This window comes from Cynocephalus volans, chromosome 8, assembly GCF_027409185.1.
Source record: "Cynocephalus volans isolate mCynVol1 chromosome 8, mCynVol1.pri, whole genome shotgun sequence".
Taxonomy (NCBI): domain Eukaryota; kingdom Metazoa; phylum Chordata; class Mammalia; order Dermoptera; family Cynocephalidae; genus Cynocephalus; species Cynocephalus volans.
Window position 1 is genome coordinate 15327807 of NC_084467.1, and position 26505 is coordinate 15354311.

A 26505-nucleotide genomic window follows, 5' to 3' on the forward strand; every position below is an offset into this window, starting at 1 on the left:
TGCTAAGTTTGTGCTGTAGGGTGACAGACACATTATTAAGCCATCTAGTTCTTTCTTTTTCCTGTTGTGAAGTAGCTGTCCATCCAACTCTTTTCACCTTTCTTTGACTTTGGCATCCTAAATTAATCTAATCTACCAAGCAGTCCATCAAACCAAATGTTCTGGAGTATGGAAGATCAAAGGTCAGTCTGAAAGTATGTACAGGCTACCACCTCCTTACTCTTCCTCCTCGAATTCAGAGTTCTGCTTGTCACTTTGTATATCAGCTCCGAAAGATTGGACATGTGATTTCTATTCCCTCACTTCTTCTCCCCCATTTCTAACTTTTTTAAATTAGAAAGTTAAAATGTGTTAATTGTAGAAAAGTTTGAAAATTCAGAAAAGCCCATAAAAGCATGTAAAAATCACCCAGAGTCACACTACCCAGAAATTATTGCTGTTGACATTTTAGTGTGTATTCTTGTCATTCACACACATATACTTAGCTGTACAAACATGCATGCACAACTGGAAAGATGTTTTTACACACATCTTAAACACATCTATGCATATGAATATATACACACTTATGTCTCCCTATACTTTTATATCATTATAAAGGTGAAAATGACTTTTTTCATATGCCTCCTGCATAAACTCCTTTGTAAATTGCTTATAGCCTGCTCATAAAAAAAAAAAAAAAAAAGGTCAGGTTTATAGAGATAAAATTTACATATAGCAAAATTCACCCCTTTCAGGTGTACAATTCTGTTTTGACGCACACAGTCATGTAACCATCACCACTGTCAACATACAGAATAGTTCCACTACTGCAAAAGTTAACCTAATGCCCTTTGTAGTCACTAGTCTCCTCTCCCCATCCCTAGCCTCTTATAACCACAATCTGATTTGTCTCTTACAGTTTTGCCTTTCCAGAATGTCATATAAATGGAAGTATGCAGCCTTTTGTGTCTGGCACAATGTTCTTTTAACAAAATTATTAGATAGTCTATGGGTTGGTGAAGAATTTTGTCTTACAGGGAAATAATAAGAAAGAGTGAAACAATATCTGTGTGTGTTCTTTGGTCAGTATTGCCAGATAGTGGCACCAAGTAAAGCTATTATATTTTCAGTGGACTTTCTCTTCCTAAGGATGATCTTTGAGTCAAGAATACTGGTTACCCCTTTGTTCCAATTTTTTGTCATTAAACTTATACTGTTTAGCAGAAGTCATCAAAATCATTCGAATATAGAGCATAATAACCCTAATCTTGAAGGAAAATACTCAGTGCCAACTCAGTAACTATTGCCCACCTTTTCCTCCATTGATTTTCTTTCTTTCTTTCTTTTTTTTTTTTTTAATGTTTCTTGATTACTTAGGTAGTTGTGGAAGATAATTCTGCATAGTTAGAATTTTTTTTTCAAATTTATTTCTGTAGTGTTCTCTCTTGTAAATTGCTGAACATTGGAAGTATATATATATATATTTTAAGTAAATGTATTTTATTTCTATTGGATCTCCCCTATGTGCCCCCACCCCAGTGACGCTTCTTATAAATTTAAGAATTGAAACTGTTTTGGTTGCTGCTGTCATGGGTAAGAGCATTAATAATGAGTTGGCTTATACTTAGAACATGGAGATACTGAAACCTACATTTTTTTTCCTGGTTACAAATGGAATGTGTGCTCCTGTGAACAATCTAGATGTTTATAATGTAGAAAGAGAAAGTCCTTTGTAATCTCCCCATGAAAATCACAGTTAACAATTTGGTGACTATTTTTGCAGTTATTTTTTTCTATTCATGATGTGTATTATTATAATAATAATTATTATTAAGTATGTAAATGCTTTAGGGATTATGTCATTCAAAGACTCTAATAAACCATTTCCTTTCCCAGTAGAAGAGTACTGGGAGACAAATGGTGCTATCTCTATTTTGTATGTTTCCAAACTAGACTGTCTGCAGTAGACCTAGATATTCTCCTGGAGAAAACTCCCACTGTTCTGATGTCTAGACCTGTGTGGTTCCTGTTTGTTCCATGGTTTTTGCTGTGTTTTAAGATCACAGATAGTGCTTAAATTAATGGTAGTATCTTACTACCTGTGTCTTTCAACAAAAACAAGGAGATGCTGATGTTTTGGAATTTCAACAGAGAGACAGTACTGGGCTTTCTAAGGGACAGAGTCAGAATTTCTTTAGAATTTCTGTGGAGATGGTGGTTTTTTGGGGATGTACACAGACCAGACCCTAGGGCTTTTATAGTGCATGACTCCAAGGAACCCCATTCTTGTGTTGTTCTCTGGGGGTACCATTCACATAGAGTACCTTGTGAATGATGTTTCCAAGGTGTACAGTGCAGTAGTACTGCTTTACTATATATAATTTTGTTTTGAAATTGATGTAAATGGGAGATTTTAGGTTTGTTGTTGATAATATTTCTCATTATGTGGAAATTGATGGGAAATGCTATTTTTGTTTTAACAATAGGGGTGGATTTACTGTAAAGCTAATGAATATGTTAGGCCCCTCATTTGTATGGCTTCCTTTCAAGGTCTTGGGGGAGGTTCCAGCAATTTTATATTTGTAATTTTGCATTCTTTTTCCCAAAGAGGGCCCCCAAATTGTTTAATCTTCAAGCTCAACAAATCTGGATCTGCTAAGAGGTACTAAAAACTCCTGAAACTTAAACTTATTTAATCTCATTGTAAATCTGCCCCTGGTTTTTGAATGTGTTTTCATATGGATTTATTGCCATATAGTTACATATGAAGTAAGCACATTGTAGCATACAGGGGTGGAAGGAAGATAATTCAGAAATTGCTTATGACATATCCCAGTCATATTCCCTATTAGTGTCTATGTAGAGCCTATTGACTGGGCTTCCTGGGCAGACTAGGCAAGTGTTTTCTCTCCAGAAGTTGACACTGTCCAAATCCTCATTGGCATCTTCCTTTCTTTTGTGTGCAGATTCGTGGTACAGATAAAAGCAATGGGAGGGAGTTACACATTGCATATCGGTATGGAGAACACTATGACAGCGTTCGGAGGATCAATGACAATTCAGAAGCTCCCGCCCATCTCCAGACTGATGTGAGTGAGGCCTTGGTTTTCTTCTGTATTGTTAGCCCTACAGAAAGCAGGATGAGAGCTGTATGCCCTGGAGCTATAAACCAGTGATTTTTATTTTTTTTTCCCCCCTGGAGAATTGGCTTTAAAAATATGTAGACTTGATTTTTAAATATCTTTTATTTTTTAGCTTAGGTGAAAGTGACAGATAATATTGCTTGTCATTCTTTTTCTTTCCTTAACAGCTAAGAGCTATTATTATATGCATATAAAAATATACATTTTAAAAATTACCTTTATGTTTTGAAATTAATCCATGTGTCTTATCTGAAATTTGGAAACTATAGAAAAGGTAAAGAAGAAAATAAAAGGAACACCAAGTCAGCTACCTGGGTATAAAAATTTCGTTTAGTGTTTTGGTAGATTTCCTTTCAGTCATTTAATGCATTAAAAAATGGTTGGGATTGTATTATTTATATAGCTTTGTTTCCTGCTTTTTAAAATTAACATTATTGCATAAGGCTTTTCTCATGTTTTTACAGTTTCTGAAGCCATCATTTTTTAAACAATTTTATTTCTTGAGTAGGTCATATTTGTCCATGGGTCAGAATTCAAAATATATGACGATGTACACCCAAAAGTCAGTCTCTTACCCTTTAGCCACACTGTTCCTCTCCCTAGATGCAATCAGTGGTATCAGTATATCAAAAAATCTTCTAAAGATATTTTACATATCAAGAAAATATGTGTATGTGCATGTATTCCACTTTTGCTGTTTTTATACTCTCCCCACCCCACTGGTAGCATCTTACATTTCCTACACATACCTCCTGCACTGTGCTTTTTAAATTTAATGTGTCTTAAGAGTTCAGTTTTTAGCAGTACATAAGGCACTTCCTATATCTTTTTTAAAGGCTGCATAATATTCTGTTGTATGGTTGCATTATAACATGTTTGACCAGTCCCTTATCGATGGACTTTTGGGTAGCTTTCAAACTTTTGCTATTACAAAGTGCAGTGTCTTATGCATTCCTTCTTTTCATATGTGTGTGTCTATGGTATAAATTCCTAAAAGTCCTTGCTCCATCAACGGATTTTGACAGGTGTTGCCGAATCACTTTCTGCGAAGGTTTTACCAATTTACACTCTTGCTTATGTTCGCCGACACATCATGTTACCAAGTTATGTCAGGGAAAAAATTAACATCGTTTTGACTTGCATTTCTCTTATTAGTCACTGTACACATCTTTCTCCATCTTTAACATGTATCTGTATTTCCTTTTTGTGAACTTTATTCATTTTCTTTGCCCACCATTTCTTCCTATTAAGTTGTCTTAATGATTTGTAGGAGCTTTTTATATATTAGGGAACTCAGCCTCTGTTCGTGATATGAATTGTAAATATTTTTTCACAGTCATTTGTCTTTTTGCTCTTTCTCCTGTGGTCTTTGCTGTGAAAGAATTTTAGATTTTTTATATGGTTAAATTTATCAATATTTTCTTATGCCTTTTGGGTTTTGGGTCATAACTAGGAAGGTCTTTCCCACTCTGAGGTTGAAAAGACTTCTCCAGTAATTTATTCTAGTACTTTCATAGTTTTTGTTTGTTTGTTTGTTTTAATTAAATCTTGGCTCTGTTTGGAATTTATATTTATTTATGGGTATGAATGAATCCTCTGTGTTTTCCTTATGGTTATCTACTTGTACTCAAACCATTTATTCATTACACATCTTTTCTCCACTGATTTAAAATGCCACTTTTTTCTTCCATATAGTAAATTCCCATGTGTATTTGGGTCTATTTCTAGATATTTGGTTCTGTTCCACTGATTTGTCTGTTCATGTGTTGATACCTCATTGTGTTATAAGAGTATGTTTTAAAACATGGTTGAATTTTTCACTCATATTAATTTTCTTTCTTACAATTTCCTATATACTCTTTCAAAAAAAATTGTAGAATCAGTATGTCTAATTAAAAAGTAATTCTTTTGTTTTTTTAAAAATTGGGGTCTCATTAAATTAATAGATTTATTTAAGGAAAAACTGACATCTTTATGATGTTGAGTCTTCCTAGCCAAGAACCTGGTAAGCTTTTTTATTTGTTTGACTTTTTTGTGCAGTCCGTAGGAACATTTTCTTCATATAGGTCTTGTCTATTTTTTTGTTGCGTTTATTCTTAAGTGTTTTATGATTTTTGTTCCTATTGTAAGGAAAAGATCTTTTTTCCTTTATATTTCCTAGCTGGTTATCATTTGTATTTGAGGGCTATTAACAAAATGTTAACTACAGATATCCTATAGAATTCTTTTAAAAAAAATTTTTTAAATAAAATTCAGATAACATAAAATTAACCATTTTAAAGTACACAATTCACTGGCACTCAGTACCCCGGCAGTGTTGTGCAAACACTTCCTCTGTCTAGCTCTCAAACATTTTTATTATCCCCAAAGAAAACCCCATCACTCCCTATTTCCCTTCTCCCCCAGCCACCTCTGATCTGCCTTCCGTCTCTATAGATTTACCTATTTAGGACATTTCATATGAATGAATCATACAATTATGTGACCTTTACTATCTTGGCTTCTTTCTCTTAGCATAACATTTTCAATATTCATCCATGTTGTAGCGTACATCAGTACTTTATTCTGTTTTAGGCTGAATAATAATCCATTGTGTGGATATATCACATTTTGTGTATCCATTCATCATAAAGGGATGAATGTAAGTTGTTCCCACCTTTTGGCTATTGGGAATAGTGCTGCTGTGAGTATTTGTGGACAGTATTGGTTTGAGTGGTTGTTTTCCATCTTTTGGGATAGACCTAGTAGTGGAATTGCCGGGTCATATGGTAATTCTAAATTTAACTTATTGAGGAACTGCCAAATTGTTTTCTTCAACAGCTGTACCAGCAATATGTGAGGGTCCCACTTTCTCTGCATTTTCTCCAACACTTGTTATTTTTCTTTCTCTTTTTTTATGGTCATCCTAGTATCTTGTGGTTTTGATTTGCATTTTCTTAATGACTAATGATGTTGAACATCTTTCAATATGCTTTTTGGCTGTTTGTGTATCTTTGGAGAAATGTCTATTCAAGTCCTTTGCCTATTTTCAAATTTGGTTGTCTTTTTGTTTTTGAGTTGTAAGAGTTCTTCAGATATTCTGGATACTAGTTTCTTATCAAATATATGATTTGCCAGAATTCTTTCTGTTCATGGTAGTTTTTTTCTTAATTCTGTTGGGTTTTTTTCAGGTATAGAATTATGTCATCTGCAAAAAATGATTACTTTTTTTTCTTTTTAATTTTATACTTTTAATAATTTTGGCTAATTGCACTGGCTATTACCTCCAAAATGTTGTATGTTAATAATGGTGAAAGTGAAAATCCTTATTGTGTTCCTTACTTTAATGGGAATGAAGATGTCATTCTATGGATGTACGCTATTTAACCGTACCTATACTGTAAAACCTTTAGGTTGTTTCCAGTTGTTCACCACTATAAGTAAGACTGTTATGAGCACTTTTACCTAAATCCTTTCTATATTTGACATTATTTCCTTTGGCTAAATTCCAAAGCTGTGAAATTATTGGGTTGGAGACTCTTGTTGATATTCATTGCCATATTGTTAGGGTATAATTTTATAATAGATTGCTTTGTATTAACATTCTAAGGCATATACTGCACATTGCTGCACTCTATTTATATTTTTATGTGCAAAAAATAGAAATGTCTTTGCCTACTTACCCATTTCCCTGTATTAATGGGAAGCAGGAGGAGATGGTGGTTGAATAGCCACAGAGGCATGATTTTAGCTTTTCTGATTTAGGCTCAGGTTGGAAAGTCCTCCTGGAGTCAAAGTGAACTGATCTTTGTGGCTTTAGAATTCGGATTGACAGTTTCCCTTGAGTGTGGTGGTATGCACCCAAGGTTAAGATGACCCCATCCTTCATACCTTTGGGACAGGAGCTTCAGGACCCTAAAGCTTTATGATGAGCAAATAGGGCCTGGGAACCGATGAAAGTTGTATGTATGTTTCTTCAAGACAAGCATTGTTCTGCAAAAGCTGATTAGGTGTAAGTGTAGAGGGTCCTCTTCTGTTGCCAAGCTCACAGCTTTGAAAATCAGCTGAGACAAATCAGAGTCAGCAGTCTTTGCCAAAATGTAGGTATCTAGAAACCATAAGAGCTCTAATGCTGTTCTTACTGAGCAATTCATCCCATCTCTTGGGCCTTTCTTTTTAATTCTTCTGTTGTGGCCTGGAATCTCAATGTGTGAGTGACATTTGGCCCAGTCATTGCTGTTGTCTTAAGATTGTTTCTAGAATCTTTCCCCCATATAATTGAATGTTTTGAGATTAGTGTCTTCCTATGTTGAAGATTCTGAACATAGTTTGCTAGAGTTCCGTGATTATTATTCTGTATTTCCTTTAGTTTCAGATGCTTCGTCAAGGTGAATCAAGTAAAAGAGAAAAGATGAAGACAAAGGGAGTTGACTTTGAAGACGACCTGAGAGATGAAGTAGAAGACGCTGTCCAGAAAGTTTGCAATGCAACTGGATGTTCAGTTAGTATTTGTGTCATGCAACAATGATTTATAAACAGGTGTTGCTTTGCCCAGTTTACTGGCGAGTTTTGTACCAGCACGCTAGCATGCCAACACCTGATGGACCAAAATAAGTCCGTGAGATTTGTACTTTGACTAGGTTATGTGATATGACTTAATGAGAGCTGTTTATTCGTTTCCCTCTTGTTTGCCAGACTTTACCCCCTACTGCTCAAAATCCTAAAGAAGTATGTGGATTTAATTTTGTCTGACTAGTGCTTGCACTAGTAAAAGTGCATTTTTATACAGGGACTTCTTTTATAAACGTATATTAAACGGTTATTTCAGGTGACCAACCTTATTGAAAATTGACATTTTCTAAATGGAAAAGGTTTTGAAACCTTATGTCAATTCTCATTATTTTGTCTTGTGTTATCAGATCGTAAAGTAGAGCTAGGTAGAAAAATATATGCAGAGTTTGAAGTGTTTTTCTTTTTTTTGGATAGGATTTTAATTTAATAGTTCAGAACCTGGAAGCTGAAAATTATAATATTGATTCTGCAATAATTGCCATGCTTCAGATGAACCAAGGGAAAGGAAATAGTAAGTCCATGACTGATATCTATAAGCCTTCAAAATGATTATGTTGGTGATTTTTCCAAATATTTATTTTTAATCAAGTCACAGGTAGTAATTGTATTGTCATTTATTCAGTTCATTCGGCAATTGTTTACTGAGCACCTTTCATATGCAAGCATTTTTAAGTAGATCCTGGCCCTGCCTCTGGGAGAGTATATTTTGGGGGGTGGGTGAGGGATAGTGGAGACAGGTAAAGTGACATAATAGTACGTAATGGAGTGGGGGTTCAGGGTGCTAGGTAGTGCCTGAGAAGGCCACCTAACCCAGTGTTGGAGAGATGGAGGGTGTCAGGGAAGACTATCCTTTTGGAAATAACAATCCCCTTAGAAAACCAAAATGATAACTGAAATAAAATGGAGAGAGAAATCTTTTTTTTTTTTTTTTATGATGGAAATATTGAGATTACTAACATCTATCAACTGGTGATAATTCAGAATTTTTTGTTACTTGAACTGAGTTTTATTTTGTGACTCAGAGGAAGGAAAAAAGATGTAACATTCTGTTAATTTCTCAAGTCATTTATTTAAATGTTATCAGTAAACATTTAATGCCAGGTATTATGTACCCGATACTGTTCCTGGCATTATAGTTCTCCATGTGATTGGGTATTTTATTATCTATTTTATATATTTGCTGTGCCTTCTTAGAAAGCTGTAAGTAACTTGGTCTTAGTGACTTTAAACAGCACTGTACAGTGTCTTTACTTTTCAGTATGGTGTGTACTTGACGTGTGGATATTGAGACTGGGGAGCCACGTTACGTTTTATTTAATTTTAATTAATTTAAATGTAATAGCCATATGTGGCTAATGGCTACTGTACTGGATAGCACAGCTTTAGAGTCCATTTCTTTTATGGATTTTGTGTGCGAATGAAAGATTTCCCCCTGAAAATTCATGCTAAAAAGTGGCTTATCTAATAAAGCACTCTGCTGGTGGGAAGCTAATCATAAGGCTGGTCAACAGGTTATTTTAAAATTTATCTTCTAAATTTTACTGATCATTTTCCCCCTATATTTCCTGCTGTATTGACTTGAAAATTAGAATTTTGTCTCAAGGAAACTTGCTTCCCAAATGTAGTGACCTAGGGACCCAGGTAATTTTGGAGTCAGTTAACATAGTAATCACATTGTATAACTCCCTTAGGTTCCCAATTTTAATCAAAATATCTTTCTTTGGAAGATGCAGAGGAGAATCTCGAGCCGAGTGGCCGAGTGGCGAAGCAGTGTGGCCCTTTATGGGATGAGGGTGGCAGTGGCTCCAGAATCTTTGGAAATCAGGGCTTAAATGAAGGCAAGACTGAAAACAATAAGGCGCGGGCCAGCCCTAGTGAAGAAAACAAAGCAAATAAAAACCAAGTCCCAAAGGTATGAAGGATGGGGTCAAAAGGGCAAATGGTGGGCTGCTGTAATTCTGTGGAAGTTCTGGGAACTTGAAATTCATTTTAGTGTGTATTCTCCTTTTGATTTATAGAGGTAGTTGTTGTGGAGAATGTGGGGCATGCATAAAGGTATATCAAAGAGGCAGAATGAAGACCTCGCTTGTCCTGTTTGGTGTACGTAGTGACAGTTGGAAGGAAGTGTACCCTGAAATCGTCCTCCGTGAACAAAGCCTCCTTTTCTCACCTAACATTACTGTACTTGTGGTCCTTCCCATGCTAATCTACCGTTTATATGAATGCCATCATCTACAGTGTACAACTTTGTTTACAAATCTTTGTGTTTTGCATTATTTTCTTGGACAGAGTTCCAGAAGAGGAATTAACAGGCTAAAGGGTATGGATATATTAATCTTTTTAGGGCTTTGGTAAATCGTCAAGTGCTTCCCAGAGAGGTACATCTCCCTCCCTACCGCCTCCCCTCCAGTCCCATAAGTAATATGTGACACCATTCATTTACTGAATTTGGAATTCATTTTACGACTTTCATCAAAGAGTTCTGAGCTCCAAATGCCACCTAATGTAAAAAGCCACAGGTAATAAGCCTCCGAGAATTTTGTTAGAATTATCTGGGGCATTAAATTATGTAGAGAAAGGTGTCCTCTGGCATGTTTGAGTGTTATTTCTTGCTGAACCAGGGGTCTTTTTTTTTTTTTTTTAGGTCATTTTGAGTTGGTTTATGAGGAGAATGGAATTGATTTTGTTTGCTAGTTCAGCAAGGGGATATAAATTTAAATGTAAATTTGAGCAGTAATAGAAAGTAAATCATTTTTGGTCTTTTAGGCCAGTTTTCTCTGTTCTTGCTGAAAAGCATTCTGTGCCCTTTGCATCTGTCAGCCCAGCATTTCTTTCCAGCAGGCGGCAGCTTGAGACAACTGTCCTGGCTGGCTCACCACAGCAGTCTTCTCTTTCAGATCACAAACAGACAGAGGAGAGAGCAGCAGCGGCTGGAGAAGAAGAAACGACAGGAGGAGAGACATCGTCACAAAGCCCTGGAGAGTAGGAGCAGCCACCGGGACAACAACAGGAGCGAAGCAGATGCGAACACGCAGGTCACCTTGGTGAAGACCTTTGCTGCTCTCAACATCTGACTCTGGCCTCCCGGGAGCCGTGAGAAGCAGATGGAAAGTGGAGCGCCGCACACCAGGCTTCCAGTGAGGCCGTCCTTTTTACACAACGAAACACAACCAATAAAACCCACACACAAGCACTCCCACCGAGTTAGTTTCCTTCAGGCTGCCTCTTTTTTGTTCAAAGTTTTGTTAGTGATGTGTTTTTTATGAAAGTACAGTGAAGCCATTCATATTCTGTAATACAAACTGAAAATACTGAGTTTGAGGAATGGACAGTTAGGTCAGGAAAATCCTTTTAAGTGTGGCTTTATTTGCCTTGAAAATCAGAGTTCGGTGACCCTGGGATCTTTCCCTTATACTTGGGGTGAGTTTTGCTGTAATTGTTCATGAAGTAGTTTAGAGTAATTGTAAGAAATTCAGAATGACAAGTTTTCTTAGTTTCTTTTTCATTTTCAAACTGATACTAACATATAGGGTAGTTTATAAATGATCTCCAACTCAGGAATGTGTTTAGGTTTAATTTTCTTCTAATACAACTTACTCAGAAAATGATTCAGGAAGTGTTTTCCCAAGGTAATATGATACGAGGGTTGTGATCTATAGTCAGGGTGGAAATTAAACTACATTTCTCTCCTTCCTGATCCTGATGTTATTTCAGATGGGATACAGGTGTTGCTGGTTCATTTGCACTCAAGCCATAAGATAAATGCACCTGACTGTTAATTAGGTCTGGGCTTGGCTGGAAGGTCTACAGTGTTTTTAGTACTTGTCCGTTGATAATGGGAAGACTGTTTTTTTAATATAATTCTGGAATTCTGATTGTAGAGCAGAAATTGTAGCTGTAAAGGGAGAAATCAGGGGATTCCTGGGTTTTTGCCTAGGAAGAGTCTAAAGAGTTACTTGCTGTTATAGGACAACTGGAAGAATATGTGTATCTAAGGTTTTTCATGTTCTCATTTTAAATAACTGCATTTTCTACCCTACTGTTCTAGACTTAGAAAGATGCTTCCGAGAAATAAATGGTAACTTGACCTCATAGGTTGCTAAATTTTCTAAGTATTGTAGAAATGAAATCCCATAATATTTTCATTCATTTCTTTTTCCCTGTTTGGGATTTCAGTGTTGGGAAAGCTTTCCAGCACCTGCCAGAAGTTGTCAGTGACTTAGGTTAGACCAGAAGAGAAGAGAATGTACTTTGGCTAAGGCCTTTGAATGATCCACAGTTGTGAAATAGACAGATTTGGGCAGTGGAGAGATGTTATTCTTAAAACCGAATTGGGTGGATGTGAACTTTAAAACTGTAATGTGTGAGGTAGCCAATCTTGGACAGTCTTTGCCTTTTGGGAAACTAATAATATCAAATTTAGACAAATAATATCAAAAGGTAAATTATTAGTTGTTTCCCACTCTCCTCAAACTTCAAGATTATAAAAATTCAGAGGTGAAGAGAAAACTATAAAAGTTTTGACATATATAGACATATCATTGTCTGGGTAGGCCCTGGATTCAGTGAATTGTCTCTATCAGCAGGCTGTTTGCTGTCATCAGTTTTAATGATATGTTTTACTTTTTCATTTGTTTGACTTTGACTTTTTGTGGTTGGAGTATCGGTAGTTTCTTGGAATTGCTCCCAGGACATCGTGGTTTGGGCTTCCTCCTGGGTATAGAACATTGTAATATTTAGCAGTTTTTCTTTCCACGTCTCAGAGTCCTGAGTTTGAAGCTCCAGTACTCAGTCCAAACAAGTGAAGGGTCTCTGTTGCTTGACTCACTCTAAGGGATGGGATCCAATGCGTTAGAATCTAGTGTTCCCTTGGCTTTCAACTCTGGGCAGATTCCTGACTGGCTGAGCTTTTCTGAATGAACACTCTTTCTTGTCTTTGCACTGTGTGAGTGCATAAGACCAGATCCTCTCAGAAAGATCAAGACTGTGTATCAGAACCTGAGTCTGGGGTCACAAGTAGCTGAAGGGAGACCCATTGTCAGAAGTAGTAGAACTGCTTTATTTACTTGGTTGATGAAGGTGGCCTTGAACCCTATTGGGTGTTAAAAGTTTTAGATGCTGCTAAAAAGTTATTAAAGAGTATTGGGAGCATTTATTTATAAATTACCTAATTCTGATAGTAGGCTTCAGCATTTCTGGGGTATAATACAGTGGTTTTAAAAACTCATCAAATGGCTTCAGTAATTTATTACCGTTTCACAGCTTTCTAGTTACAATTGATCTGTTTACTGTTTTATTAGGAATGGGGTACATGCATTCAACTTCAGTGATATCTTTAGCTAAGTGTTTGAGTTCAGGCTTTACTGCCTCAGTCTCACTGAAGTGTGAGGTAGATGGAATTCATATACTTAGTTGCCTTAGAGTGGGCACTTGAAAATTACTTCATTGGCAGCCAAAATGGAGGCCCAGTATGATTAGTCCTGGGATGACTATTGCCAGTAACTGTTACCCTAATACAGTTACTTATGTGAACTCTATATTAGGAACTGAATCTGTCTCAGCCTCTGTGTTATGTCCTTGCTGGTAGAGATTTGTGTTACATGCGATCATCTCAGTTTGTAGTGAGGCCAGGAGAAAAATGGGGAGGGAGCAGTGGTCCATAGCTGCTTACTGGTCTTGTAAACTGTACATAAAGGTTTTATGGGTTTTAAAAAAGAATTTTTTAAAGGTGAAAATAAGAAATAAAATTTTCGTGGCAACAGCTTTGAACTAGAGAAGTAGCTATATTAAACAACATAGAACCACGACTTCTAGATAATATAGTTGTCACCAGGAGATATTAGAAAGATAGAATGTATGTGTATATTTAATTTTTTAATAATGCTATCAGGAGCAAATTCTAGTTGAGAAATTGTGGCAGAGAGAAGAACCTTAAGTGTTAGTTCTAGTCATCTGTAATTTCTTTTATAAGCTCTAAAGACACTTTCAACCCCATCTGGCTTCTGAGGGCTTGTGAAGTGGAGTCTCCTTTGTGGGGCAGCTAGAGCTGGGCTTAGAGGGAACCTTCAAGTGGATGATTTACAGTGCGTGGCCCTGTTTCACTGGGGAACTTTTACAATGTGAAGATGATTGTCGGGGGGTGGGAGGAGGGCCATGTTCAGTTGGGCAGAGAGCTGCTCACGTGTTCTGTAGGTGGTATCAGATGGACCTTGGCATTGAACTGTACTCGTATGAATCCCTGTAGTCAATGTGCAATTTCTCTCATTCTGAGAAACTCTCTAGACTCTGCCTGGGTTTTACTGGGTCAACATAGAATGCTATCAGTTTACCTCTGTGAAATGCTCAACTCAAGTAGCCCGTTGGTAAAAGGAAGCTTGTATTCCTCGTCAGAGTTGACTAAAAGTCACTCTGAGCAAGGGATCTTTGCAGGTGGGAGGACAATGGAGCTCTTTGACTTTGGTGTGTCTCACTGGTGGCCCTCTCTCTCCTGTTTTGGGTAGATGCATAGTTCTTCACTTTTTACCTCAAGGCTCTGTCTATCAGATCTTTAGGTTCAGAGTCTGATGTACTTTTCCTGTCTTGCCGTTCTCATTATTTATACTTTCATTCATCTCAGCTTTCAGAACAGGTGTTGCTAAAACTCTGGGGCCTTCTCACAGTTGTTCTGAGGCGATTTAATAATGGCACTTTTGACAAGGTGTATTTTTCTGACTCTAAAGCAAATTGCATTTTTCCATTGACATCATCGAATTGAAGATCTAGATGGCATATTTAAATTATAACAAGTCTGCCGTCACATAGTAGAAATGGGAAAATCGGTCATTTCTGGAAAGTGGAGATAATACCGAGCACCAGTCTGCAGGTGCGTGTACAGCGTGTAACTCACTGTGCCCCACTGAGGCGGGGTTCACAGGAAAGAGCCGTGTCTGTGGATGGCTTGGTCTTCTCCTGTCCTGAGGTAAAATTCCCTTGAAACACCGCAGGCTCTTAACTGTTTGTTCTGAGCTGTTGCGCTCTAGAGTCTCTCTATTGAACTAGTCTCTTTAGGGCTACTTTGTAGCTCAATTAAAATGTTCGGGATCCTCGCAGAGTTGCTTGACAAGGGGCTGGTACCAGTGTAAAGAATATCTTTTCATAAAAGCAGGAACTTTTGCGTAGTGAATTTATTTTAGGCAAGGCATACCCGTGAAGCAGAGCTGCTTCTGCTCACTGTGCTGATCACCCTGGCAAGTAATGATCAGTGGATGGAACCTCGACGGTCTAGCTCCAGTCCTTTGCATGTCAGCATCCGGCAGGTCCCTGGTGCTGGCCGTCCATGACAATCATGTGAACTCAGTCACAGACCTCAGCCTGTGGTTTGATCCCCTGGCAGGTCCCTTGACCAAAACTTGAGCAATGCTGGTGTGAGTCTCCACATCTTTCCACTGTTATGGTTCATCTTCCATGGCAGGAAGGACCCTTGGCCTCCCCGGCTCCTCTTCCAGCATCCTTCACCAGCGCTAAGCTTATAGAAAAGAAAAGAGCCAGGAGTCAGACTTGACATCTGCCTGCTTCCTTTCTGATATAGAAGTGCTGGTGTGCTTGCCTCAGTCCCCTCTATGAAGGAGGGAGTGTGTCTGTAGAGAAGGGGCCTTCTCTTTTTTCTAATTGCACTATACATGTTCTAGCTTCAGTCTGGAGATACTTTAAGACCTCCATGGGGTCATGATCCATAGACTTAGCAAGTCTTGCCTTATCTATGGAGCTGGATGGTGAGAAATGTGACCATTGTCTGGTGTCTGTCATTCCTTTCCTGTAGAATTTTTCTTTCCACAGATTGTGTTTATGTGAACCATTTTATTTTTTATTTACCAAAGTACTGTACTTGGCTATTTGCAGTGTTTTCAAAACCAAATGTTTCTTCTTTTTTGTTTTTATCTTCAATACTTGGTGCAATAGAAGCTGCAAAGATGTGCCACTTTATCTATGAAATGGAGTTTTGTATACCAATAAATTCTAGTTAAAAAACAAAGTTTCATGTTTTTATCAATATCTGACCACTGTTTGCGTGGACGAGAGATATCAAGAGAGCATGCTGGGAAATGTCTATTTTAGAGACCTTTGCATGGAACATTGTGTGTGTTGGATTGATTGTTTTAGTTGTTTAGTGATTTAGGATTTGACTGAGCTTAAAACAGCAGATTTTAGCATTGGGGCAGGTGAGAACAGCCACTGCACACACTAGCAGAGCCATTTTTTAAAAAACTGAGCATTTAAGATTTCTGCCTGATGTTTAAGAACATCTCTGATAACTTAGAGTTGTCTAAATATGGAGCAATTGTTTGTCAGCTGCCACCTTGGTTCCTCTAGAATTCTGAGGGTTGGTTTGACCCCATTCTGGAAGGAGACTTACTCTCCCAGGCACACGTGGACAGTGACTGGGACACGGACTCAACTAGAAGAGGTACACAGAGGGGAAGGAGGACAGTGGCCACAGAAAACCAGAGGGAGCAGGGGAATCCCTCAGTGCCCCCAGCCCTGGTCAGTCATTCGAGAGGTGACAGGGGATGGCTCACCAGACCTTACTGTGTCCTCATGATTTTGACCTTGAGACTCTCACTCTTGTTCTTAATTTTATACTCAAGGAGCAGCCTTCTGAATTGGTGCCCTGGTACCTTGGTACCAAAAGAGTCTGGAGTAGGATGGTTCCCTGGACAAAAGAAGAGACTATTTCAGCTACTGACAAGGAAATTCTCCCATGGTCACTTAAACTGTCTTCCTGTGTGATTTTAGCCTCAATCCACAACTGAGAGACCCATTGGTCATCTCTGGGTGGATAAACATCTGGTTCCTGAACCTGTGAGGCCCAGATTCCAGACCCTGCTAACCCAACTGAGGTTCTCTCAGAAAGATCCTGCTAGGGACCAAAGTGATGTCCCAATTTATGTGCTGCCCCCCACTGAAAAACTTTTGTGGCCTCCTTAATTTTATTTAGGGATTCAGCTGGGGCCAGGTGGCCACTTGCTAAGGCTTACAGGGGCTTCCTGCCCAGGAAGCAGTTGGGCTAGGTGAGCTGTGAGGTCCTGTCTGGAGACTGGATGAGTCTTTAAGGACAGAGAAGTATTCTCAGACCAGGCAGGAGAAGTGGTTGTGCTTGTGTGTTTCCTGGTAACTGCTGTGGTTGCTTCAGAGAAAGCCCGGTTGAAAACGCAGGAGTTCAGAGTTACCGTCAGCAGGGCACCCCCACAAGCGCTCAGCCTTTCTCTTGCACTTTCCCTTTCCCACTAAGGCACAGTAGGCGTGGCTTGGGGTGCAATATAATTAACATGCTCTGCTCCAAATGGTTTTGGCTGGACTGCTGGCATGGGCACTCTCAGACCATAGAGATGCAGATTTAGAACTTTTTTGATTGAAAAGGATGAAGACCAGTCCTGCCCCTTCATAGATTCTGCCTTGACAGGAGGAAACATTTCCCTCTTTCTTGGAGAAACTTGTCTGAACCTCCCTATGGTAGAGGGACTTGTGCATTTTGAGGTAATTCAGTTTTTATTCAATTCATTCACCCATCCAAATATCCAAGAATCCATCCAACATTTACCGAACCTCCACTGTGTATGGGTCTTTATTTCTGGCATTGAAACAGGCATGGACCCTGACCTCAGAAAGCTTCCAGTCCAGGAATGAAAGTGTAACTGTGTATCTGTCAGCAGAGAAATCAAGGAAGGCTTGGTGGAGGAAGTGATACGTAGACCAGGCATGAAAGGGGAGACAGGATGCAGAAAGAGGGAGGACCCGCATAAGCAAAACCCTGGAGGGGGATGTTCCAGGTGTTTAGGACAGAATTTATTAATAATATGGAATTAGTTTGGAGAAAGACTCAGAACTTCTTTCTTCGAATACTTCTTGTGTGCCTTTTGCTCCTGGAGAAGTAATGTAGTGCTTGCTGAATGAATTCTAAAGATCAGGTGTACTGAGCCCAGCCTGACTGCAATTCCGGTGTCTGGAATTGGCCTCTGTGAGCATTCTGACCTGGGAACATTACAGATAGTGGCCCTGCACCATCTCATCAGCCAGCTTTACCTCTTTGACTCTGGGGGACATCAGCTCAGGGGCACCAAAGGTTCATGATTTTCAAACAGGTGTCCATTTAGATAAATGCAGAGCACTCAGATGGTAGTGAGCCAAGAGGCTATTCAAATAAATCAGTGTAGTATTTATCATATGTATGATGCCACTTCTCTAAAATAATTCCCATTATCCTGTGCCCATGGATTCAGCTGCACAGGTACTTATTTAGCATTTACTGTGTGATGAATGCAAAAGGGGCAGCAAAAAATATGGAACATGGCCTAGCATAGACAGAGCATCTGTAATGCACCAGGCAGGCACTTTGAGTTCCTTGTCCCATTTATACCTTAAAACCAGCCCACAAAGCTGATAGTTTACACACTAAGGAATAAATAACCGGCTCAAGGTCACAGATTGGTAGTAAAGGCAGGATTTGAACCCAGGAAAGTTTTCTTCTACCTTACAAGAACCCAAATAACTGGGGTAAGCAGTGCTAGGACAGGTAAAAGCACATGGACAGTGAGAGGAGGGTGAAATCTGCTCTAGCTGGAAAAGCATCATGGAGAAGGTGGCAGCTGAGATGCACTTAAAGCACATGGATTTTAGCATAGTGATGAGCCTGTGAACAGGGAAGCTTTCAGGTAGAGGGAAGCTATTACATAAAGGTGTGAAGGCGGGAAGCAGTAGGCATGTCTTGGGAGCGATGAAGAACATAGTTAAATAGGTATGGCTAGATAAAAGTCTGGAAAAGCAGATGATATCAAACATTGAATATCAGGGGCTGGTGGACAATGGGGAGCCACGAGGGACTGGCTGGTGAGCTCACCTGCTTACAGCATGGTGCTGATAACACCAAGGTTAAGGGTTCGGATCCCAGTACCTGCCAGCCACCAAAAACAATGGGGAGCCACAGATGGTTCAAGGGCAGAGGAGTGACATGACAGAAATCAAGCTGTGGGAAACAGAAGCTGGCATATGTGGATAGGGTGAAGACAGGATGAAGGATGAAGGGCTTAAGAACCATTGGTCCTGATACTCTTCTGAGCTCTGTCACAGTCCTCACCAGTGTAGAACTGATGTCTGTCTGCCAGTTGACCATATCTGATTGGTTTCTTTTTCCAGCATCCAGAAGCAAAGTTTGTATAGAACTTATTGCAAAGTTTGTATAAAACTTTTTGAAGGAAACAATGAACTTTAATAAAGTATGCAGCTTTCCAGTGGTGACACTGCAAAAAACACCCAAGAAGCAGACAAATGTCCATGAAATCATAATCAGATTCTTCATTCAGTTAACTCAGGAATTTCAATGTGATTTCTAATCACTTATTCTACAAATTATTTAACTGAGTGTTTCATGCATAGCTTTTGTTAGGGGTTAAGTAGAAACAAAAGCAAAAACAATTCAAATCCTGTTATCAAAATTGGAGAAGCAAGCTATGAAACATTTAGGTAACAGTGTCCCCTCCCCAGCCCTGATGTAGCCCCCTTGCCTCATTCATACATTCAATGAATTAGTATGCATAAATTTAGAACAGTACCTGGTAAATGCTAAGTGCTTAATAAATGTTAGCTATTATTGTTGTTATGACTGTCATTCATTTATCCATAGAATATGAATGCACATTTTGTGCTAGGCATTATTTGTGTACTTTTATTCATGCTAACTTAAACCTCACAGCAACCACCAAGCCAGGGAAATGTCATCATTCCACTTCACAGATGCAGAGACTGAGCATGTGACCATTGATTAGCACGTAGATTTTAAGTGCACACGAATCACCTGGAGTCTTGTTAACTTATAGATTCTGATTCAGCAGGTCTGGGGTCAGGTCCATGATTGTGCTTGTCTAACAAGGTCCCTGGTGCTGCTGCTGCTGCCATGGGCTGCGCTGAGTAGCGAGGCACTTAAGCACACCTGCTGCTGCTGAGCTGCAGAGCAAAGGTCTGTACCTCAAACCTCTGACTTCAAGTTCAGGGGTCTCCTTTCCTTTTTTCAATCCTTTTCACAAGTCTGAAGCTGGAAATCAAGTGTTTGTACTATAGATACACACACATGCAAATGGAATTTAGACAGACCCCTTGATTCATTCATCGAATATTTATTGAGCCCTGGGAAAGCAAAGGACAAGACAGGTCTGTGGCCAAAGGGCTCACAGCCTTGGTTGGGGGGGGGTGGGGGGGATAGATGGAGAAGAGGGCGCCAGGGATCACAACAGGCTGCACTGGAGTCTTGTCCCTAACTTCCAGTTTTCACTTTGTTGGTCAGTTATACAACTATAAGATCACCAGGTACTTGTCCCATTGGTACCTTGAATCCATTATGCCCAGAACCTAACCTCTGTCCATCCCATCCAAATCAACAACTTCTTCCTATGCTTTCTATTTCTGCAGCAGCACCACTCGGCGAAACCCAAATTTGGCTTAAACCTGGATTTCCCTTCATCAGGTGGACAAAGTGTGCTTCTGGGCTAGTGAAATTGGTCCCCTGGCATTTTCAATAATAAATACGCCTAGAGAGGATCAAAGAAGGCCTTACAACCTCCTTGAACAATGTGGACACCAGAGGGCGCCTGAGGACCACTTTTCCCGACAAGTGAGGGTCACACTCTTCCCCTACACAGTCCATTTTTGCTTTAAGACATGGTCTTCTGGGGATTCTTTGCTGAGGATCTGAGTCAGTTACATCAGCAAATTGCACACGCCTACCGCCTTTCTTTTAAAGTTCACGATGAAGCATCCCTTTGATTTCCTCGCGCTCCCTCCTGCCCTCAAAGTCCTCAGTGTTGTACACGCGCCATGGAAAAGACGAAGGCAGTGAACACTTACTGAGCGTCTGCTGTGAGCTTCGCCCTGTGCGGTGCATTGTTTCATTGATTAGGCTCGTCCCAAGCCTGTAGATTGCATTAGCATCTTATAGAGAATGGAGATATCACATCTGTACTGAGGAGTAAAATCTGCCCGAGTGTTTTGCTTCCGGAGTGGGAATCCTTCGGTGTGTTAAATTCTTCATGGCTCCAGAGTTGGGAGGTCGGAGTCGGTTCATGATGTTGAACACTTTCCTCCTGTCCCTGGATCAGGAGCTTGACCCAGCTGTGCGTCCTCACAGCTGACTTGCCCTGGCACTCTGTTCTTTCCAAGATGACAACTAGAAGGTCTGGTTAACGTGGCCACACCAGAGTGTCAGTGGCTGATGCCAACTTCATGAAGAAATGAAAGGCCTGGGGTGAGGATACCCCCTCAGGTGGAATGTCCCCTCTCTGGCCCCCAGATGCCTGTCTGTCAGAGAAGGGGGTTGGATAAGGTGATCTATAGCTGCTTTTCTGCCTTAACCGATCTGAGGGATTTGGAAGCCTGATGACATAGCAGGGACAATACTTTTAGGTTGGTATTTTTCATGCTTCTCACATTAAGCCTAATGGCCAGAATTATCCCTTCTAGAGATTGCCATTATTGTTTTGGATAAGATTGTACAATGTTAGAAGAGAATCACAGAAACTCACTCTTATGGAAAATTAAAAGGACTTAACTTTGAAATGGTAGGCAGGGCCACCCACATCAGATTTGTTCCTACTGTATCCCAGTGCTTCGTACGTTGCTGGCACATGGCAGTTGCTCAAAAAATACGAATGAATGAAAGAATGAAACTAAACTAATTAAATTCTAGAATGATAGAATCTGATAATCAAAGAATATTAGAATTATAGATAAGCATTATTCACTTATTCAGAAGTGGAACTGAGATCCCAGGGGTGGCTTATAGTCTTCTGGGTGCTGGAGGGTCCTGTGCTCCTGGGGCAGGGCTCTTCCTGGTGTGGCCTGGGAAGCTGGTGATGGCCAAGGCCATGGTATGGGACTCTGAGGGAAGGATGGGTTTGCAGGAAAGCAGTTTTCCAGAGGGTGGGCCTTTGGTGCCAGTGTTCCCCAGGCCTGGGACTCAACAGCCCCACGCGGGAGGAGGCTGAGCACAGCCTTAGCAGGGTGGGGTGGGTCCGGTGCACAGCTTGTTGGGGTAATGGGCATATTTGCGGTCGTAGGTGTCCAGGTTTTGGCGAAAGCAGAGTGCAGCCCTCTTGTCACACTCGCAAGTCTGCCACTGGCAGGCGGTTTTGCCGGCTGGATGGGACAAGGTGAGTCAGGGACCATGGAGGCTCAGGACTCTCACACTCAGACACTGATGGGACAGCTCCTGGTCCACATTCTCAACCCTATTCTGATGGGAGCCCATGCTCATAGGGGGTGTTTCAGGAATAGGTGAGAGACAAGGGCAGGGCACACTGCTGCCCAGGACACTGGGAAGGCCCATTTGTCCCTCCTTCGCCCTTGGCCCTCTCCTGCCCCAGGGAGGCCATCTGGTGCACTGTCACTTGCCCCAGCCCAGGGGGTTTCCAGGCAACTCCTTTTCACTGATGGTGGATTGCAGCCACCAAGCAGAGAGGGAAGCTGTGAAATGACAGCAGCTCAATCCCAGGTGGCATGTGTGTGCCCCAGCACAGCCTGTGCCCAGGAGGGAGGCCACTGAGACCAAAGCTTGGGGTTTGCTCAGGGCCCTCTGCCTGTCCCCACTGGAGTGGACAGAGCCCATGTTTCTGCCCATGCCCAGTGTGGGAGTCAGCCACCCTGGCTGGCATACATCCACCCTGGCTGGCATCACCTCGGTGGGCACAGGGGGCCCATCTTCCTCCTCTCCCTGCTGCAGCTGACTCTGGGGCTCTGGCTCCTTTTGTCCCCATGAGTATATCTCACACCTCAGTCCAGGTCAGCCTTCATTTCCCATCAAGGTTCAGTCCGTGTCTGCTATTTCAGCAAAACTAAGAGCTGGAAGGGGCTTAATGTGGTGTCAGTTAGCCTCTTTAGGGGGTTCGTGCTGGGAGCTGGATGGACTGAGCTGGGGAAGTGGGCGTGATTACCTGTGTTTTATAGATGAGGAAGTAGAGGCTTTCCAGGGGTTATGTCACTTGCACAAAGTCACAGAGTGGGTAGGTGAAGCCCTGCGTAGAATCCAGAGCTTGTGTCCCCACCCACCTGACTCCTCCCCTCACTTATCCTCTCAGTGCCCTCCTGGCCTTGCATGAACCCCAGTCACAGGGAACTCACTACCTGACAAAGCTGTCCTGCTGAGTGGGTGGCTGCAGGAGCAAGAAACTGTGAGCCAACTCTGCCTGGGTAGTTCTGCTCCTGGCTCTGCCCCTCCCCTGGACAGACCTTAGAGATCTGACTGTGTCTTCTCCTCTGACCTCCCAGGTTGCTCCCTGCACCCCACACCTGCTGAGCCCTTCCATCTCTCCAGGCTGCTTGCTTCCCTGCTCTGGGCTCCCTCCGCACTCTCACTTGGTTTGGGCTGCTTCCCCGGGCTGGGGACCGGGGGGAAACTAATTGGTCCAAGTGGGCATCAGATGTGGCAAAGTTGAGCAAATGGGCCCAGGTGACACCCTACTGGGGGGAACCAGCCTTTGGGAACAGGGTCTGCTGTCCCAAATCAAAGTTCCAGCTTGCTGTGTCCTAAGGACCTCACCTTTAGCTCCTGCCCAGGCCCTGGGGAGGAGTGTGTGAGTCCAGCTCCTGGCGCTCTGACTCATTGGGGGGCAGGGGGTGGAGGGGGGTCTGCTTCTCTCTCTAGAGGCTGGAGCTGGGAGGTAGCTGTGGCTGTGGGTGGGGAGGAAGCGCCCGGGGCTGAGTCAGGAGCAGGGGCTGCACTGATGGGCACAGGCTTTGCAAGCGCCGGCGCAGGTGGGCATCTGGGCCTCTCCACTGTTCCGTGATGGTGGAAAACCCCATACCTCCAGCCCAGGCTCTGGCTCCAATGAGGCCCAAGGTCACCATCAGGAGGGGGTTCCTGTCTTAAGCTGCCACTCCCTCCCTTTCGGGTGTTCAGGTCACTCCAGGGCTGTCCACTTACCACAGAAGATGCTATGCTCATTGATAGAGAAAATATACTTCTCCATTTTGGGGTCACAGCCCAGCTTCTCCAGACGCCCGTAGCAGCAGTCGTGGGCGTGGCAGCACCTGTGAGGGTCACAGTCGACCTGCAGGGGCCTGTGAGCCTACAGGCTGGACCGGGGGCCCAGGGCCCAAGGGTGCTCAAAGGAGAGGTCAGCCCCCACGTTCTAGGTGCCCAGATCCTCCCTCCTTGCAGGACGCTCCCTCCAGCTCCTCCATCCCCCAGGAAGGTCCCCCTGCTGGACCTCACCAGTCGGTTGGGTCCACCGGCCAGTGGGAGCCGCCGATGCCGCAGTAGCAGCCGTAGTCATTGTACTGCAGCGCCGGCTTCCCCGTCATCTTCTCAATCATCAACCCAAACTGGACCAGGTTCCCGCCAGCCAGGGCCACTGCAGGGAGGCCACCAGATCCCTCAAGGCCCCACCTTCTGCAGCTACCTTCCCCTGAGGTCCCCTTGAATCTGATTCCAGACACCTGTCCAATTGTCCAGTTAAGCTCACTTCCCCAAAGCACCCCACTCCGAATCACAGTCATGATAGGAAGTCATAATATCACCAGTGAGATCCTTTGCACCTTAATCCCCTAGTCCTCACCCCCAGCATGTCAGCCCACCCAATGGCCGTCCCACTCCCCTCCACTGTCTCCTGGTATATCACATGCTCACCCCTGCTGGGGGCTCCCCATTGGCTCTTCAAATCCCTCCCAAGGGATCTCCATCATCTCCCCAGGCGTCAGCCTCTGTCTGTGCCAGGAGCGCTCTGCCCCCTGCAAGTCTCATCAGATGCCACTAGACATGTTTCCTAACCACCTCCATGGACCTCCCCGAGTTCCTCTGGATCCTGATTCAGCAACGGGGCAGCTGCTCATGGCCGCAAATTGGAGCCCAAATTGGAAGCCAGGGTGGTGAGGGAGCCCTGTGTGTGCTGTTTGGGATCCCTGCCAGCCCCTCTCCCATGCCCCCGCCCCCCACGCTGCATTCTCCTCCTCTCCTCCCGCCACTGCTGGCTCAGGCAGAACTGGCCTCAGGATCACCCTGGTGGCAGGAAGGGGGTGACCTTCAGCATTTGGTACCCATCACGCCCTCTGCAGGGCCAGCCTCAGGGGCATCCAGGGAGTTCAGGGTTGTCAGACGGGGTTGGGGTGGGGGGGCGGTGAAGGCTGAAGTCATGAAGGTCACTTACCCAGGAGGCAAAGGAAGGTCAGGACAGGGGGAGGCTTCATCCTGGGGGAGGGGAGGTGAGCAGGGGGCAGAGGAGCTGCCGCAGCAGGAGGAAGCGTGCAGGGGCGCCTGTGATCTCAGGGCGCCTCCCAATTAGTTAAATACCCAGGTCCTGTCCACTCCCCATCATTAACCCCTAAGTGCCCAGTGATGTAATGATTCTTTCAGATCTGACACTGTGGCCAAGCCCCCGGGGGAGGGGCCAGCTGGGGCCTGTGGCTCTACTTCCAGGCAGTGTGGGCAGTGGGGGGCAATCTTGTGGCTCTTTCTCCTCATGCCCTTCCCATCACCTACCCTTTTCCAAAAATCATCATACCACCTGCCGTTGACTGACCTGTGAACCGGGGCTGTGCCAGTGCTTTTCATCCTTGGTAGCTTTTCCTAATCCCTACTTCACTGATGCAGCGACTGAAGCCCAGGGAGGCTGAGAAACAGCAGTTCTCATGGCCTGGGAATGCCAAGGCCAAGTCTGTCCTGTTTCCGAGTTTCCGCTCTGGCAAAACCAGAGGCAAGATGCCCCTGCCCTGGCCTGCAGCTCCCCTCCCCTGCTCTCCCTGTTTCTGGGCTGTGAGTGGGATAACTTGACTATCAATTTCCATCGACATTCAAGGCCTGGGAGCTGCTGGATCTGTGGCCTGGGAGTCCTGGTTCCACCACTTATTACGTGGCCTGGGGCAGGTCTTTTCCCTTACTTGGAACCTCAGTTTTCCAGTCTGTATTATGGGGATAGAAGGCATCCCACCTTGCCTCCTTCACAAGAGCATGGGAAGCCCAAATGCAACCAAGCTGTGTGAGCTCAGTGAGTGCCTACTGTGTGCCAGGCAAGCACCAAGCCTCCCACAAGCATGGCTGCAACAAGCCTCAAAGGGCCCTAAGACACCAGCGCTACAAGCATCCCCATTGTACAGAAGAGGAAACTGAGGCACGAGTGTAAGTGCTGAGCTTGAATTTGAGCCCAGACAGCCCAAAGGGCTTAACCAGGGTTAACCAGGTTAACCAGGGCCAATTGATCCATCAGGCATGGGAAGTGCAGTCCCTAACACCCATGATACTTACAGGGTCTCCCCAAAATGTTTTAATTTCTTGTAAAATCAGAAAAATGAGTGTAATCCAGCCTGGATTATATTTGTCTTCATATCAATGCAGTCATAAAATTTAATTTTTAACGTATTTTTATATGAAGGAAAGGACCCATGACAAAGATCATGTTGTGGCCGTGAGCTTGACCATCCTCAGGTATCAGGAGCTGATTTGGGGCCTGGTGTCAGCCTCCTTTCCGGGAGAGGAGACTGGACATTCTGAGGCTGGATCTCACACCGCAGCGAAGAAGGAATCCCGACACAAATTTCCTGACCCCACCCAGGCAGAGGATAGAGTCCCTGGGGAGGTGTCACCTTGGAGTAGGGAAGGGAGGACTGAGGGGCAGGAATCCCTGGGCAGTGATTTGGGATGAAAGGTTTTAACATAAGAGAAAAGCCCAGTAAACACCTGCTCCTGCCCCTCGCATTCAGTTCCTGCTGACAATTCCTGGGACTCTCACGCTGGCTCTCACCCACTTTACAGAAGACCTGGGGGAAGAAGGGCCCAGAGAGGGGAACCCACCTGCCCAGGATCATCCAGCAGCTG

The 26505-nt window shown here is 42.8% G+C and overlaps 2 protein-coding genes across 2 annotated transcripts in view; one reads left to right on the top strand and one right to left on the bottom strand.

The window, feature by feature from the left end:
• The window catches only part of OTUD3 (OTU deubiquitinase 3), a 29247-nt gene extending 13560 nt beyond the window's left edge, over window positions 1-15687 (top strand). Inside the window, exons 4-8 of the mRNA XM_063105426.1 lie at window positions 2949-3071; window positions 7474-7605; window positions 8091-8187; window positions 9404-9588; window positions 10574-15687. Coding sequence (XP_062961496.1) covers window positions 2949-3071; window positions 7474-7605; window positions 8091-8187; window positions 9404-9588; window positions 10574-10750 — 714 coding nt within the window. The 3' untranslated portion in view covers window positions 10751-15687. The remainder of the gene's footprint in view (window positions 1-2948; window positions 3072-7473; window positions 7606-8090; window positions 8188-9403; window positions 9589-10573) is intronic.
• A 6006-nt stretch (window positions 15688-21693) lies between these two features.
• PLA2G2E (phospholipase A2 group IIE) lies at window positions 21694-24881 on the bottom strand. Its single transcript, XM_063103650.1, has 4 exons — window positions 24842-24881; window positions 23911-24049; window positions 23620-23726; window positions 21694-21836 (listed from the first exon to the last, which is right to left on the bottom strand). Exons 1-4 carry the CDS (start codon window positions 24879-24881, stop codon window positions 21694-21696), a joined length of 429 nt encoding a protein of 142 aa, XP_062959720.1.
• Between the last annotated feature and the right edge of the window lie 1624 nt (window positions 24882-26505).